Genomic DNA, 18,104 nt, shown 5'->3' with positions numbered 1-18,104 from the left:
TCATCTTGGTAAAGCTGTAGCTAATGAGTCCTCTGATTTGAGGAAAAACACGAAAATGGTATAATACATGTCAATAAATTTAAATGTAAAACAATGATAGCGATGTAACATTTAAGTGATCTGCTCGTGCCGACATCGTATCAGTTTCGTAATACACTTTCGACGAAACAGTGCATTTCTCTCGACTTTATGCGATTTTTTTCGAGTTATTTACATCTATCATTGACCATTCGGTTCTGCTACGTTACGTTCAACCTACTCCTTCAAATCATAGGACTACGGAGGTGTACCCGTAAGAATAAAGCAAACATGATCATGGATGGATTATATGGTTCAGTGAAATCAGCTGTGAAAACAGCGCTTTTATTCGCACTGTTCTGCGCATTCGTCCCTACGTTTGTTATCAGTTATGCAAGTGAGTTTGGGTTTGCGGTATGTTATGTATTTTTAATCATCACACGCCACACCAGTGTTTGAAAAAATTATAGCAGTTCAATTTCGGATTCGTCAACGTGTTGTGGATGAGGTACACCTGACATGCGTTATGAGATTGATCCGCAACGAAGCCAAATTTAAAATAGTTCAACATAACAGGCAGTGATACATATGTGAATTATAAGTATTAAAATGTAGTATCGACACCAAACCATAACACACCGTGCGTAACATGGAAAAAGTGAAGGTGGAAATCTCATGTTTTGACAATACTCTGCATATCATGACGCGTGAGTTTTATGTTATCTTAACCAGTACATCCAGAACACAACACATGGCACTATCGCAGGAACGACTAACGTGATAGTATAGATCAATCGATAAATTAGGAGTTCAGAAACAAATTAGTCCGTTTCGTGTGATGCAAAAGATATAAAAAAAACGATACAATGAAACAATGCTATTTTGATCTGGATGATCAGGACTCGGTGTTCCATTGAGACAAGTCCTCGCTGTAATGGTAGCTGGGACTGGGAATCATGGGACCTAATGAAGAATTGAATCCGTTTGTTGATGCACTCACTTATGCATACTTTAGAACTCATGATTTTATCCATCACAAGAACGCTGATTTTTTTGCCACAGGAACAGATCCCTTGCTAAATCATGAATGTTCTCGCGAAAACAAACTCGAGTCTGCTAGGAATTTTATCACAAGCAAGGGTTTTGTAGAATTTAACTCCTAGGTTTTGGTGGAAATCGGCTTTCGCATAAGTTTCATCATCGATCAAGACACATCCATCACGTTTCGTCAGCACCTGGTTATACAGCTTACGAACCCGGATTTCGGTCACTGTTTGTTGTTTGAGGCAATCCTTATAGTCTTCCCGGAAGGCTACGGATTTGCCGCACAGTACAGCGGTCAACACTTAGTTCTTTCGCCAAATCAGAACATTCGCCATGACGGACGAATCTTACGTTTCAAGTTTGCCCAGAAATTCTCGATGGGACGCAGCTGGGCGGGTTCGCCGACTTGGGGACCACATCGATATTCAGCTGCACCATCTCCTCTAACGATCGCTTCGAGTAGTGGGCCGACGCCAGATCCGGCCCGAACACTGCGTTTTCGCCCTTATGGTATTTCTTGGTGAACGACGCAACTTCCGCCAGGCACTTCGTACTATAAATTTCCCCGTTCACGGCCAGTCCGGAACTAAAGAAGAGCGGCTTTGACATCCCCTTCTGGCTGATTATCAGATTGTTAGCACGTTCTTGGGGAACTTGGTGTGTGAAATAAACTTCACTTCGGAGCTCACTTCCTTCGTGGGGGAAGTAAAATACGAATATACGGGAATTCCGCTTCCTGACATGTATTTTTGGCCAGGTACTTTTTCACTGTTTGGCCGGTTGCACCGACCTCTCGGCCAAGCGCACGCAGCGGTTTAGCCACTTTTCCCTCGATCTTCCTCTTCAGCATCCTCGGAGCTTCTTGTCGCTCAGGGTCGTCGGCCGTCCGGAAGCGTTTTTTCTTTCGATGCTCTGATTGTTGTCCAATAGTGCCAAGATGTTGTAGATGCCGGAACGGGCATGACCGGCGTCTACAAAGTGCCACACGATGTCCGTTTTCGACGCGGTGGGGTAGCATTCTGTGAACGCGCACACTTCTGAACGGAGTAGTTTCACAGTTTTCGCCATCACGGTTAGAGTTCGACTGATAGAGCTGTCTTTTTTTCTGCTGCCTCATGGGTTACTATGATTGATGCTGCATTTGCAATTTTCTGCAATTTTTGTCCATTTTTTTAATGCAAACGTTACAGGTATGCCAATATCTGTACCTTCTCAGATAGCCAAACATGTGCGATGCACTGAAAGCATACACATGTCAGTCAAAGCTAGTTTGGGAATCTATTATATCCTTACAACAAGTAGATGCAATTAACGATGTTTACCTACACTTACGATGTAGATAATGCAACAACCGATTTCTAGTAAGATTTGGTTCTTCAATTAAATTCATCGAGCCTGAGCTATTTTGTGGATTATATACAACCTGTCCGGAATCGAAGCTCAAAACTTGGGAAATATCGATGATTGAAGCTAATTGCAGGGTTCTATCAACGGCAAAACATTCCAAATTATTCATCACCTTTTGTAATAGCCGTGCTCCCGTGGCCGAGTGGTTAGCGTCACACCTAACATGCCGGGGGTTCGGATTCGATTCCCTTTCGGGTCGGGGGAATTTTTCGTTCAAGAAATTTTCTCCGACTTGCACTGTAGTCACGCGAGTTTGCCACTCAGAATGCATTCAAGGCGTGTTATTTGGCATAGAAATCTCAACTAAGTACTAGTAAAAATAACTCAAGTAATACGAGGTTGAGACGGCGAAGTTCCTCTAGGAACGTTAGTGCCATTTGAGAATTGTAACAGAATAACACACAGCCTACTAACCATGGAAGAAGCATATCTGAGAACGTTGACCGGTCTATTGTTTCTGTAACTTTGAAGCTGAATCATTGAAACATTTACTGTGTCAATGCATGGTATTCAGCGTTGTACGTGTACAGCGCGATTCGATGTTGTCAAAATTGGTTCATGCTGCCCACAACAACCCGTCTATGGCGCTGCGCTCAGTTGGAATTGACAAGCTGTAGCCCCGTACAACGATGAAACAGGTCGGTACAGATACAGCGATTGTGCCGAGTTGCTTGCATGGTTCTAGTGCTGCACATGCTGACAGACATATAATGATCGGAGTACAACGCTAGTGAAGTTGTGTGTCTGTCACAAGTATCACGAGGAATAGTCTGCTGAACCAAACAAAGGGTAAGGGCCTTCATAAAGGAAGACATACCTTCTTGAGGGGAGATGCAAAGTCTTATGCGGTTATCACTTATTCCCTGAGTGACGGGATGAATTGACAGTGTATATATGGTAAACAAAAGTGCACCACAATAGATCAAACAAATGTCGCAGTAGTTCGTGGCTTTTGCCGAAGAAGAGATGATTCAAAATACATTGAAGGCTTTAGAATAAAATAACGTGGTATTGTTCTACTCAAACATTCAAAATCATTTCGGGTATTCAAACATGATCTCGGAGGTAAACCAGTGCATGGTGTCCAATATGATACAATTCGAAACTAAGATCGGAACAGAAAGAATATTGAACAAAATTTTATTGAAGATCGTGCCAGATTTGAGAACCATACACAGAATAGTAAGCTTCTTGTCCAGTAATTTCTATCCCCACCACCCCGCGGTGCCGGCTGGGGTACGAATAACCATAGTAAAGATCGGGTAACCAACCGGTCGGATCTTGGAAGAGGGGCCTATCCGACTGTCTTCGTGCCAGCAGGGACTCTAGAAAGAGCTATGCACGTCGATCCCCCGGCGAGATAGGGCGACGAAATAAGTACTACGATTGGAAACTTGGAACATGGAACTGTAAATCGCTATGCTTCGCAGGTTGTGATAGGATAATATACGGCGAACCCCAACCCCGCAACTTCGGAGTCGTAGCAAGGATAAGTAGACTGAGGATCAACTTGCTACGATAAGTAGACTGAGGCTACTTGGAAATCACCTGACACACAGAAAATCAAATCGACCTAGAACGTGGAATAGATGAAAAATTCTTCTCCGACATTATCAATATTCGTACGCATCGCAGTGCGAATATAGATTCAGACCACTACCTAGTTGCAGTATGCATGCACTCAAAACTCTCAACAGTGTATAACATGAGACGAAGTCGAACGCCGCGTCCCAACACTGACCAACTATGGGACACCGCTGTTGCCGTGGAATACTCGCAGCGGCTGGAGATAGCGCTACCAACGGAAGAGCAGCTATGTGCAACTTCTCTTGAAGAAGGCTGTAGGGATATTTGTACAGCCATAGGTTGTACTGCTATGGCGGCGCTAGGTACGATGTCACGAGTTAAATCTAGCCACACATCACCTTTTCATTGACCTCAAATCAGCTAACGATACAATCGATAGGGACAAGCTATGGAAAATTATGCACGAACACGGTTTCCGAATAAACCGACACGAATAATCAGGGTGACGATGAACTGAGTAATGTGTGTGGTTCGAGTATCAGGGATCCTCTCGAGCCCCTTTGAATCTCGGAGAGAACAACGGCAAGGTGATGGGCTTTCTCGATCGCTGTTTAGTATCGTTTTAGAAGGTGTGATCAGAAGAGCGTGGATAGCCACAAGTGCAGATGGATGACGGAATATGGAGAAGGCGAAGTAACCATGAGTTGCACCAGTTGCTGGGAGAACCACCCATCGTTCATAACGCGAAAATCGGCCGGCTGCGTTGGTTTGGACACGTCGTACGAATGTCGGACGACAGCCCAGTGAAAATGGTTCTCTACAACGACCCGATAGGAACGAGGAGAAGAGGGGCGCAGCAGGCAAGATGGTACGACCAAGTAGAAGCCGACTTGCAGATCCTACGCAGACTACATGGCTGGCGACAAACAGCTATGGACCGAGGGGAATGGAGACGACTTTTGTGTACAGCACAGGCCACTGGGTTCTTTTGCAGATTAAGAAGAAGAAGACACAGAAGAGTCATCATAAAAATAAATATATCATGAGTTTAAAATATCTATCTAGACATGGTGCCTTGATGTTCTTCTAGAATAAATTTTGACTTTTCCTCATAATTTGTAGTTGTATCGAACACTCGGAAGCTGTGGATTGCTTTTTTGGCAAACCGGTATCCGTACCTGAAGTTTACGAGGACCAATAATATTAGAAGTCTAGTGGACACTTCGAGAAATCCTGGAGTATTCATTGTATTGCTGCAAGTTGAAGGCAAGTTTCTTTCATGTTATTTGATTGTAACCACGATCATGAAAAATATTTTTTCTATTACACAGGTATCTGTGACGTACAATCGATAAAAGTTAAGTTCATCGAGCACGTGCTCAATCGCCGTGATCCAACCGGACGCTTATCCTTCTATCGGCTAAAGTTCCCACTTATTTCGTGCTGGGGACAGTATGCGTTTCTGAAAAAATCAAAGTATTATGATTGCTCGTAGCAATGAAGCGTTATCAAATTTTTGCTTTCTTTCAGAAATTTCAAAATTGAAAACCACATTCTTCTGGCGCCATCGCTGTATCGAGGACGACTGTTAACTGAGGCAAATTTGCAAGATTACGTGAACGAAATTGTTTCCAAATACATGCCACCGGACATACCTCCGTGGCAGATTTTTTGCATTCCCATATCCACCAGTGGCACAGTTAGTGGATCCGCTGAGTGCGATAGCGGTGTGCCCTACTACTATCTACTTTACAGGATTCACCATCTGCTCCTGGATGAACAGGAGAAGCTTTGTATTTCAGATTTATTACTAATCGACCAATCCAAGAACGACGGTAGAAATCACAGAAGAAGGCTTTCATCGTGTAATTCAATATTTTCTAACACGACGGAGAAACCAGTTTACTTACCGCTGATATGGCAAAATATTTGTACAATGGTTGGTAACAGGTGGAACGCCTTTGTGTATCAGTATGACCCGTTGGAATCACCGGATATCGACCAGAAACAAATCAAAGGAATTCAACATCTTTTATCGGTGGCGTTCATAGGAATCATCGCGGTGCTATCGGATTTTTGCAAAGGATTTTCCAAAATATCGGGCAGTCCTTTGATGAAAATTGATTTCCTAAAGTCGCTCATCGATCGAGAAATTCAGAAGAGAAACTTAACTTTTGCAACTGTTTGGAGCTCAATTGCGACCTCACTGGATCCGATAAATGTGATCAAAGAGGTGATATTTTTGGTGTGGAAAATTGGTGCCACTATCACATTGATGGTACCGTGGCATGTGTTCAGAGAAATGGAAGCAGTCAGAATTTACGTGTTGATGAAAAAGATTAAACGGAATACGCTAGTAGGATTCCTGTTAGAGAATGTTCCCATCTACTATGGGGGATTCCTGGAGTATTGGAAAGGGTTGATGCTGTTGTATAATGCGCCAAAATTGATATTCGAAACATTTTTCGAGCATAAACCAAACATGGCGCATCATTTACAGAACGTTTCTCTGTGTGGCAGAAAGGTGGTTTCTTGGTCAGAGAGAATCGATACGAATGAGTTCAATATGAATCATGCAGAACATCTATTGAAAAGAAAAGGTAAGCATTGAATAACTAATCTACAGTCAATCGCAAAATTGAGTGTACAAATGCTACTTGACGATACTTTCCATTTATTTGGTATAAAATATTTTGAATACATTGATTCGTTTGATGCATATTAATTATTCACACATTTAACTAGCTGTACATGCAATAAAATTCCGCGAAAAGTTTTCTGCTAATTGTTCATTCCTAAAAATCAAAAACAATCTCTATTCTGGGCATCGCAAAATTGAGTGTACACCTTCAATTTCTCTGAACAAATTTGCCTTGTAAGTAATATCTTTGCGAATTAGCGTACTTTTTTTCATCAGTAATTAGTGTCAACAGTTAACCACTGCTTGAGCAGTGTTGGTTTTTGTTGTTTATTGATGTTTGGATTTTTTTATCAAAATGGCAAGTTAGAGGAAGGAAATAGATATAATGATAATAAATATGAATTGTCGTGGAAAGACATTGCAGGAAATAGTCGGAAGAACCCACTATACAGCAAAGAAAATCATAAACAAGTGGAAATACGAAGGAATCATGGAATATTTATTTATTTATTTATATTTATTCCACCATCTTCGACTACGTCGTACAGATTGTTTTCTTACAAACTAAATTAGTCTAAACACCTTATTCTAACACTAAACACATTTTTGGACAAAGTGAAATCAAACTCCTCACAAACATTGTTAAACGATCGCAAACATAAATTAAAACAGTTGATAAAGCCATAGATCGTTCTGTTGGATGGAATTAGGAATAATGGGGAATCCCGGAAACGACGAGGAGGAATATTCCACGGATTCTGGTGTAGCAATTCGGGGCAATCCACGTTGTTTTTACGCCTATCAGAGAGGATTTCTAAATCGATCAACTTGCAGCGATCAGGATTTCCCAGCTATCCTGGATCAATTCATGGGAGCTGACACAATGCAAACCGCATGAATTTTTTCTAAATTCGCCCCATCCCAAGGATTTGCGTAACCTGGAACGGAGTCCTAACCGTCGAGGCATATTCCAAAATACTTCGAACGAGCGAGCAGTACAGCGTCTTGAGGCAATATATATATATATATATATATATATATATATATATATATATATATATATATATATATATATATATATATATATCTCTGGCGGTTACGATACTTATATATCCATTGTGTGAAGCATATTGTTTCACACTTTTTGCTGTTTACGCGCATGCCGTTGTCATCGCACCAGATTAGCAGTCGATTTATATCCTCTTGTAATGCAGCGCAATCCTTGACGGATGCAATCACCCGGAAAATTTTTAAATCATCGGCGAAAGCAAGTTTTGATGAAGAAAGCAGCCCACACAAGTCATTGACATGCATAATAAACATTAGTGGGCCCAAAACACTCCCTTGAGGCACCCCAGATGGAATGTTGAATGTCCTGGAACGCACGGAATTCACCACGGTAAAGGCCTCGCGATCGGATAAATACGAGTGCAGCCATTCTGTGGCCCATACTGGGAATCCTATGTGGTTCAGTTTGACAATGATGAGCTTGTGCGGTACCGTATCAAAAGCTTTGGTAAAATTCACATAAACCGAATCCATTTGCCGTTTTGATTCCAACACTCGTGATATTTCCGATACATAACACATGAGGTTCGAGGTTGTGGAACGACGTTTCATATACATAACCGTGCTGGCTGTTTGAGATGATCGGTGCAGCAGCTCTGTAAAAATCGTGTGAATAAGTTTTTCAAAGACTTTGCTGAGGCTGCAAAGTATGTATACACCACGGTAATTGGAGACAGAGCTGTAATTTCCGGACTTATGGATCTGTCCAATGGATGCCATTTCCCATTTTTCCATCGAGGTACTCGGGGGCTGTTTAAACTCCATCCGGCGAGAACTGTAAGCATGGAAAATCGATGTTGTACGGAGTTATATACTCGAAGCAGTTTCGTCGTGGAACGGGTGATGCTTTGCTATACACGCTTTCGAAGAAAGTAGCGAACAGATTGGGTGCCTCTAACCTCGAGTGAGGAGTGGGGCCATTTAAGTTGACGGTGCTAGGGATTCTTTTGTCATCTTTCCGTTGTTTTATGTAATCCCAGAAACGAGAAGGATTTTGTTTTACGGTAGTCTGTATCCTGTGCAAATAGTTGTCGTGAGTTGCAGTAAGGAGGACTTTATACTCCAACTCAATCTTGCGAAGTTCATCTCTGTCAAGTTCATTTCTCATAAGGAAACATCGGTTGCGCATTTTACGGATACGGTTACGAAGTTTCCGTAGATCGGAAGTCCACCAAGGCTTGTTGTAAACAGAGATCGATGCTTGTCTTTTTTCAGGTGTGTATCGATTAAAAACGTCAAAGAGTGATTCGTAGAAAGCTGATAACATCTGGTCCACTGTATCATTGTTCAGAAGTCATTCCCACTCCGTATTATCAAGGACAGGGTTTAACAAACCGAAATCACATGCCAAACAGTCAAATTTTAAACATTTATCTTGATCGTCAACTAATTTTGGTGCGTCATTCTCTTCAAGTAGTAAGATGAAAGGTGTGTGATGGTCATCAACAGGTAACAACGGAGAAGATGGTGCCATCAAGTCAAGATATTCTGGTAGATTTGTGAATGCCAGGTTCAACATTCTTTCATTCGTGGTGACAAAACAGTTTATCTGTCTCAAGCCGTTTGCAAACATTGCTTCGGTAAATCTCATCTCCGTTTCACTAGAGGCGTTTGAGGAAATATATCCATTAATGTTCTCGTCGAAGTGCCATCGCATTTCCCGGGTAGAAAACACAAACTATACTGTCTTCTGATGATGAACGAGTAATTGTGCGAACATTTCGAAAGAATTCTAAAACAAACATTCAAAAATTGACTACCGAAGTAGCCGGCATCATTGGAAGACCTGTCAGCAGAAACATTGTCCGGAGAGCAGCACACAGGAACAATCTGAGAGGTCGTGTTGACCGTGAAAAGTTTTTCTTCTCAAAGGCGAATATAAAAACGACTACAGTTTGCTAAGGCATATGTAAACTGACCTAAGGAGTTCTGGAACAAGGTTCTTTATACGTATGAAATGAAAACCAATCTCTTTGAATCTGATGAAGAACAAATTGTGTGAAGGAAACCAGAATTGGTGCTTCAGATTCAGCATTTGGTTCCCACAGCAAAACAAGGCGGCGGTAGTCAGATGGAACCATGGAATTTATCGATTCCGCGATGGACAAGATGGCTTCATTGAACATCTTTAAACGTAACCTTCAGTGATTACTACTTCCAACAGGATAATGACCCTAAGCGAACTGATCTCATCGTGCGGAAGTGCCTACTCTATAATATCCCAATCAACTCAAAACACCTCTGCAATCACCAGATTTGAAAACTATTGAGCATCTCGGTGGGACATCAAGAAATGTCTGAATTCAGGGAACGAAGCAGAACTCGAAACGACGATTAAGTAGATCTGGGACAGCATTCCGTTTACAGCGACCAAAAATCTCGCCTCGGCGCTTGCTGGACGCCAAAGGGGACACACCAAATACTAGAAGATTGATTTTTGTTATCTGTCTGAACCGATTTTAATTTTCTTTTTAAGAAAAACTTGAACTGGACACTCAATTTTGAAACGCCTGAATCGAATATTTTTGTTTGTTTTTTTAAACATGAAGTAGAAATGTGACCATTTTTTTTTCTTATCACTACATGAGAATGAAAAGAATAAATTTTACGATGAATATGAGTCGCTTTTAATTATTTACTTTTTAACCCCAAAAAACTCAAAAATAATAAACCAAAACGGGGTGCATACTTAATTTTGCGATTGACTGTATGTCATGAGATACTATTTTTATACTTTCATATACATACAGGTGGGCAAACTCACAAAACATCCTGTAAATTGCCTAGCGGAACGGAAATTCTTCTTGGAGTGTTGTCAAAATCAGTGCAAAAACTTCTTCAAAGTATTCGGAATGAAATTGACCAAATGCCATCTCAAGTTCAACTAAGCGGCCGTTGCATGACGGAAGATTGCTTGTTAGGATCCACAAATTACAAAACAGGAAACAGTACATTTATGGCACTGAACCTACCAATAGATACCACAGGAACCAAACAACTGTTGACGAGCGTACGTGTTTCAACAACGGAAGTACATCAACAGCAGCTAATGTTGAATTTTTTACCGCTTACACTATTGAGACACGACTGTCTTATAAATGCACTACCTGCGGTAATTCTCAAGCTTTTGGCGAACTATCTTTCCAGAAGATTTGCCATTACAATCACCGAAGTAATCGAGAATTCAGAGTCCTCTTTTGTACGCTGCAACTTACTCGGAGACAAAATATGCGACATCCTATATTTCAGACCACCGCAGTCCAATACATGTGTTTCGCTTACGATACAAAACTTCGATGGTAAGGTACGGCTTGCTTGCATGGCTGATTCGCAAATTAGCCCAAAACATCTAGCTTCGACGGCCCACTTTCGGAAGTTACTGTCTGAGGTAAAAACATTATGAACGCTGCAATATGTTTTATTATACAAATTAAATAAAAGAACAATGCATGTGCTGTGTTAAATGAATTTATCCCACTCGGTAGATATCACGGCAATTGGCAAGCAAAGTGCACAACATGTTGTGACCATTGGTGTCAAAATCCTCTTCTCCTTCGGTTCCTTGATACGTTATTATCTACAAGTGCTCAATTGTAAGGGAAAACTGTGAAAACAAATGTGATCGGACAATTGCTTACCTCTTTGCACTGTATACTATCGTTCGAGCCAGCCATTCCGATGACCTCCACCCAACCTCGGAGTATGCTGCTTAGCGGTTCATTTAGAATAACATGAACAGGCATTTCATCGGTTGATCTCCCCGTGAAGCTCCGACCATTCTTCTCGCTACGTTCAACAAACAAATGAATGCTTACGGGTTGGCCAGAATATCGCTTGAGTAGCGAACCATTCACGATCGAACGCGGTTCAAATGCCATTCTCGTATATTCTTGAAGCCTGTCGCACTACAAATAAATTGAAACCTTCAGAACTGGAGTCGTAAATATGCAAACGCCAAAGCGAGCACAAACAATGTTGCCGCACAAGCACGGATGCCAGAAATGCGGTTTTATTTAGAGCGCTTAAAAGTCTAATTATATTCATTTTGTGAAATTCGATTTAAATTCTGACATCTCACACAAGGCATTAGTTGTTACAACACAATTAAAATCTACAATTGTAAAAGTTCGCTGATTGCGAGTTTAAAATGTACAGATTATTTCCTTTTTCCAAATAATATTACTATGTTTAGCAACAGCGTTTTTTGGCGCCACTTCAACACTTGGTAAACACCAAGGCGCTTAAATAAATGCAAGCGGTATAATTGGCGATCTAACGCAAAACGTAAACGATCGGTGAGACATCTGGATTTTGTTGTGAACTAAGAAAATGATGGTAATGTAACCTAAAACTCAAAAACAAATAACGTATATTTTACTTCCGGGCTCTCCAAGGTAGTTCTCACATGCAGGAATTGTACATTTTTCTACTTGTGTTTGATTGTGCTCTCGAATTTCTTTCTTTAATTCAACCATTGTCAACATATTTATAGTTTTCACCTAAGGCGGCTCGCACACCGGAGCAATGAGCAACTAGCAACTGTCAACATGCAATAAGCAATATTATCACCAATGGATTTTTCCATTTAATCTTTGTTGATCTCGCACACCGACGCAATACGATATCGCTGTCGCCTTTACAGAGCAACACATGTCGCTAGCAACACGGCGTGTCGGTTGAATAGCAACTTATCGCTCATATTTTGACAAGTTTCGTACATTAAGGCGATTGTTTGCATAATGTCAGGGGTTTTTATTGCTCTGGTATGCGAAGAACAACAAAATATGTTTCCTGTTGCATATTGTGTACTGCAGTTTGCTAGTTGCTTATTGCTGCGGTGTGCGAGCCGCCTAAGTGGTGCAGACTCAATCCACTTCGTTCTCAAGCAAATTCTTGCATGTTTTCAAGTGATTTCTTGCAATAAATTCTCAGACCACCAGAGATGCCAGATTTACAAATATGTTTGTAAATTTACAGACATATCTGTAAAACATTCATCACATCTATTCATCACATCAAAAATATTTGACTCACCATATGACATTTTTCCATAGTTTTAATACAGAAAAGTTATTATATTTAGTATATATCAATACACATGACGTTAGACCAGCGATACTCAACCTGCGGCCCGGCAGTCCTTCTTGTTGGCCCATCTGGTGTGTATGATTTTTGGAACTCATACACATAAGTACTTTTGCCTTGACATCATTGCAGACGAAAACGAGGATACGGTTATTCACAATTAATGAACAATTGCATTCTCTGCAGGTAAGGAAAAATCTTGAACGAAAATTGTCTCTGATAATTATTTTCTGTTCTAGACAAGATTGTTTTGCTGAAATGCAAGGAGATTTATTGAAAAATAGTTAAGTTAGGGTCAGGACTATGCAACCTATGTATTTAAACAACATTGAATAAAAACTTTCATTCTATTTTCAACAACTTACATTTGCTTTCGGGTCTGCTTATGACGAAATATGGGTTACTGTTCGATATTGTTACGACAGACATGGTTCATGGCCGTGTGGTGGTCTAAAACTTGTATAGCCTGTGATATTCTGAATATACTGATTTATACGACTAATATTATTTGACGACACTTATGACTGCACCCATGTTTATTCACTCTTTCTCTCGACTGACTCTCTATCAATGCAATCTCAACTACACTCTCATCCAGAATACCACATCCTCCCCTGACAGGAATAATAGTATAATACAAAGAAAATCTAAATTATAAATTCAATCGGGGGAATTTCCCACCATGTCCACATTCTGTCTCAACTCCGACAGACTATTACCATGCACCAAGACATCATCGAGGTAGATAATGATATTTTTACAGTTTACCAGTAGTCTCTCCATTACTTTCTGGAAAAGCTCCGGAGCACATGACAATCCGAATGGGAGTCTTTTGAACCGCATCAATCCATTGGCCGTCATGAAGGTTGTGAAGTGGCGAACTTCGTCATGTAACTCGATATGAAAGAATGCATCTTTCAAATCGAGCTTAGAGAAATACATCGTACCGTTCGGGATATCAGTCCAAATTTTATCCAACGACGGCAGTGGATACGGCTCACGAAGTATCGCCTTGTTCACTTCCCGGTAATCTACTACAATTCTGAAGTCATTCCCGCCCTTGGGAACTAATACCAAAGGGGATACGTATGTAATAATATCACGTTCTTTATCGGCCCTTTCAATGATACCCCTACGCTCCATTCGTCTCAACTTCTCGTTAGTTGCACTTTCAAACGCCTTTGGGATGTTATACCGTATGATTTGTTTGGGCGAGACTGCATCGTCAACCTTGAATTTTACGGCAGCAATAGGGATTTTGGGAAACTCCTGGGGCTCGTTTTCACGCGCCACTGTAATGTCAAGCATTCTCGGATCCAGTCTCGTATCAGAAAGCGAGTACAAAACTTCATTGAATCTGGTTCCGCTATCCGTTATCGGAGGAACCTGTAGTCCAATACGGATCAAGTTCAAATTACTTGCCGTTTCATAACTGAGCAACGAAAGATTAGTTCCCTTGACCACAAAGAATTTAGCCAACTGTAACGGTCGATTGTTCACTGCAATGTATGCTTTGAATGAACATGCTACTTCAAGTGGTTGTTGGTTCGCATAACTACGCAAAACTTCCTCAGGAAAAAGCACAAAATCCTGAATAACTGAACGGCAATTGCTCTTGATCGTTTCCCACACAGCTGTCGTAATGGTGTTGACGGTAGCACCAGTATCAATAAGAAAATCTACACTTTCTGTGCCAATCTTGCAACAGACTTGCCTAGGATCTTCTTCTCTTAGTGAATTGCATGAGCGCCTGGTTATCAGCTATAGTAGTATGAAAAATGAGGACAAAATGTACAAAAACAAAACTATTTTAACTATCATGTTACCATATAAGATTTTTATTTATTCATAAAGTGAAATAGGCATCAATCAATCTGGAAAATTACAAATGGAACGATTACTTTACCTGATTGATCCTTTCAACCTCCTGCTTAACCATTCTGTCCCGGCCAGAGCGCCAGTGTCCTCCGCGAGGTCCTCCGTTGGCACTGCCGTCTTTGAAAAAACAAAACGCCGCAAAATGTCCTTCTCTTCCACATGTATAACATTTTACACGGTAGGCCAGGCACTTCTTCGGACCATGAATGCTTCCGCATCTCGAGCAGCTTTGACTAACGTTCTTGAATCGCCCTGCGCGTCCAGATGAAAATCTATTCCCGTCGGCATCCGATCGTACCTCGCGATGAAAACCTTGTCGAATTTGCCCAAAAGCCGAGCTTCTACCGGCCACTGCATTGACTGGCTTCACCACAGTACCTTCGTGCGAATTCATCTCGTCCATACGATTACCACTTTCGTCTTTCGTTATGTGCTTCGATTCCTCAGCTTCCGTTCGAATATAGTCAAGGTGTCTACCGTAGGCCGTGATCCTCTCCAGATTATTGTTGAAAACATCGCTCATCTCGTATAATTTGGTTGCGATTTGCGGCACCGATCTTCTGACCAATGCTTGAATAAACTCCTCAACCCGCTGATCTGCCTCAAATTCGCAAAACTTTGCCTGAGTCTCCAATCGTAGCACCCAATCCACAAATGGCTCGGATGTGCCCATTCGCATTTCGCGAAACTTCATCCTTTCCTTTGTGCAGTCGCACGTTTGCTCAAAATACCTGTTGAGCGCAGAGACAGTCGCGTCGTAAATATTCCCAGAATCAGCTGGAAGATTTCCGTGAGCCTCGATTACACTCAACAGATAATTTCCAGCGAAGATTTTCAAACCATCCAGCTTCATAGTGGACCCGACGGGCTCCTTGCAGGCGACGATTCGCTCGAATTGATTTCGAAACCGGATCCATTCCGCTTTACGCTTGTTGAGTGGCAAATTTTCATCAAATGACTTGAGCGGCCACGAGCCTGACAGCCATTTTGCTGCGGTTATGCCACGTCCGACATTCTGTGGTTCGATTTCGTCTCCCACAATTTTCCTTGACGATAAATCTTCAAGCGTACTTTTTCCGGCTACACTCCTGTCACCTCCATCAGGAGAATTGTCTGCATCTGAATCGTCGGACGCCGAAACATCACTTTCTCGCCAAAAACCGCTCATTTGGTTGAAAACGCCTTGCTACTTCAGTGACTTGTGCAAACTGAAACGCTATGATTTCACATGTGGGGTGCACCCGATGCTACTTTTGTGCAATGCTGTGTATGTGAAACCACCATTTTATTACAACCAAAATCAAACTGCTCACAAACACCGACATGCTTCCCACAGGTAGCTCTGGTTCCATCTCTCTCTAACTCATACGCAAACTCCAACATTCCAATGTCAACATTCACCGTCTTCGTTGCTCATTCCATTTTGACATTGTAAGCGCTGCTCTGCTGCTCGATGGTAATGTTCGATGTTGATATGCATCAAGCAGTGTAGCCAGGATGACTTTTCCCATTTATTTCGCTTTTTTTTTTTTTTTTTTTAGTTTAGAATGGTACATTAATTTAACTCGCATGGCCTTGGGCTCAACCCGGCTTCATGTCAAATTCAGTCTTTTGGCCTTGAGCTTAACTCGACTCAAAAGTATTTACCAGATGGCCTTGGGCTTCACCCGACTCATCTATTTTTTTTTTTTTTTCTTCATATTTATCCTCTTTTCAGAAAATCAAATGTTGGTCTTGGGCTCAACCCGGCTCAACATTTTCTTTGATTTCCTTTATTACATTATCATTTTTTTTTTTTTTTTTTTTTTTTGGCTGGTCTTGGGCTAAACCCGACTCAGTTTTTCTAAATTAAATTGTTTTATATTTTTTTTCGATTCAACGACTCTTCACGTTTTTCCTCCAATACACTCCTTCCGCAGCACTAGCAACACTGTCGTGAAATATAGACCTTCTCTTTTCCCACAAATTTCTTCTTTTGAATAAAGAAAAAAAAAACAGCTTTACAGCACAAACCCAATGCCATTTGAAAACCTACCATTACAATTCCGTGCGCTTCCATCATGGCAGGATCGCCAATGTGATATTCTGAATATACTGATTTATACGACTAATATTATTTGACGACACTTATGACTGCACCCATGTTTATTCACTCTTTCTCTCGACTGACTCTCTATCAATGCAATCTCAACTACACTCTCATCCAGAATACCACATAGCCTTGCATGGCGGATGGAAAATATACACTGCATTTTTTTAAAAATAAAAACGACAAGACCGCAAGCCTAGGTGGATGTCCAATATATCAACGGAGAAATACTGTGTTTTATAAAAATTAACAACGCGTATGTTTGTGTATGTATGTGTATGTATGTATGTGTAGATCGTTGAAACATTTAAACACACTTACAGCACATAAGTTATTAAGTGGTGCGAAAAATCATTTTTTTCCACTTTTTCCCAAAAATGACAAATGAAAATTAATAACATTTGAATCACTGAATCGATTTAGATGATCGACATATAAAATTGACCTATCCTTTTATAAAAAAATATTTAACTTGCGAATAACATAATTATATTTTAGTAATTATTGATTGTAGTCGTTTTTTATTTTTTTTATGACTTTGGACTAGAGGGCGCTATATATTTTTATATTTTTTCTTGAAAGCTGAGGATTTTTTACACAACATATCTCGATATCAGGGTTGCTATTTTTTCGTTTTTTAGATATGATTTTTAAAAAAATCATTTTTCCCCATTTGTCCAAAAATAACTTTCTGCAAAAAATCATAACATTTGAACTACTGAACCGATTTAGTTGATCGATATATTAAATTGAAGCCAATAAGCAAAACTCACACTTGCGGGAAGATTGGATTCTAGTAGCATAGGTCTAGTTTAGTCACATATGAATATTGATCGAAGACTTAAAACATGTTAAATTTACAAAATTCTAACTTAAAAACGATAATTATAGCATCTCTGATATCGAGATATGTTAAGTAAATACTCCTCAGCTTTCCATAAAAAATATAAAAAAATATAGCGCTCCTATCTTTAACCGAGAAAACTATGAAAAACTAACTCAATCCATAATTACAAAAACAAAATTCAATTTTTTCGCAAAAGTAATATTTTTTTAAAAAATATATCTCGTAAGCTTCAATTTGATATGTCGATGATATGAATCGGTCCAATAGTTCGAAAGTTATGACTTTTTGTAGTGGGAAAAATGGGGAAAATTTGTTTTTCGAACCATCGATTAGTTTTGCAAAATCATATTTCAAAAACGAAAAAAATAGCATCTCTGATATCGAGATATTTTATGCAAAAGTTCTCAGCTTTCAATCCATATTAAAAATAGGATCCATATTATATGCAAGTTAAATATTTCTCAATTAAAGCTCATTGGCTTAAATTTGATATGTCGATC

The 18,104-nt window shown here is 40.3% G+C and overlaps 2 protein-coding genes across 4 annotated transcripts; one reads left to right on the top strand and one right to left on the bottom strand.

Moving 5' to 3' along the window:
* The first annotated feature begins 102 nt into the window (after window positions 1-102).
* Window positions 103-11,155, top strand: LOC129777484 (uncharacterized). Of its 2 annotated transcripts, none has more exons than XM_055783766.1 (5): window positions 103-415; window positions 5,119-5,262; window positions 5,328-5,472; window positions 5,527-6,596; window positions 10,456-11,155. In XM_055783766.1, exons 1-5 carry the CDS (start codon window positions 190-192, stop codon window positions 11,106-11,108), a joined length of 2,238 nt encoding a protein of 745 aa, XP_055639741.1. In that variant the 5' UTR covers window positions 103-189; the 3' UTR covers window positions 11,109-11,155. The 2 variants fall into 2 exon arrangements, with proteins under 2 accessions (XP_055639741.1, XP_055639742.1); XM_055783767.1 differs by lacking the exon at window positions 103-415 and adding an exon at window positions 534-725.
* LOC129777483 (uncharacterized) lies at window positions 11,103-16,422 on the bottom strand. 2 transcript variants are annotated; one of them, XM_055783765.1, is made up of 3 exons: window positions 14,697-16,243; window positions 11,344-11,610; window positions 11,103-11,282 (listed from the first exon to the last, which is right to left on the bottom strand). In XM_055783765.1, the coding sequence occupies exons 1-3, from the start codon at window positions 15,834-15,836 to the stop codon at window positions 11,175-11,177; spliced, it is 1,515 nt and encodes a 504-aa protein (XP_055639740.1). In that variant the 5' UTR covers window positions 15,837-16,243; the 3' UTR covers window positions 11,103-11,174. The 2 variants fall into 2 exon arrangements, with proteins under 2 accessions (XP_055639740.1, XP_055639739.1); XM_055783764.1 differs by lacking the exons at window positions 11,103-11,282; window positions 11,344-11,610 and adding an exon at window positions 12,570-14,551 and having other exon boundaries at window positions 14,697-16,422.
* Window positions 16,423-18,104: the final 1,682 nt, after the last annotated feature.

The sequence above is a fragment of the Toxorhynchites rutilus genome, chromosome 3 (genome assembly GCF_029784135.1).
Source record: "Toxorhynchites rutilus septentrionalis strain SRP chromosome 3, ASM2978413v1, whole genome shotgun sequence".
NCBI lineage: Eukaryota > Metazoa > Arthropoda > Insecta > Diptera > Culicidae > Toxorhynchites > Toxorhynchites rutilus.
This window is presented reverse-complemented; position numbering and strand designations above follow the sequence as displayed.

Bases quoted from the DNA above. Each gene is read 5' to 3' on its own strand.
- LOC129777483 (XM_055783764.1), bottom strand. From the start codon at position 15,836: ATGAGCGGTTTTTGGCGAGAAAGTGATGTTTCGGCGTCCGACGATTCA. The intron at 14,552-14,696 runs GTAAAGTAATCG...ATACTACTATAG, and splicing joins AGGTTGAAAGGATCAATCAG to CTGATAACCAGGCGCTCATG.
- LOC129777484 (XM_055783766.1), top strand. From the start codon at position 190: ATGCGATTTTTTTCGAGTTATTTACATCTATCATTGACCATTCGGTTC. The intron at 416-5,118 runs GTGAGTTTGGGT...CATAATTTGTAG, and splicing joins GTTTGTTATCAGTTATGCAA to TTGTATCGAACACTCGGAAG. The intron at 5,473-5,526 runs GTATTATGATTG...GCTTTCTTTCAG, and splicing joins GCGTTTCTGAAAAAATCAAA to AAATTTCAAAATTGAAAACC.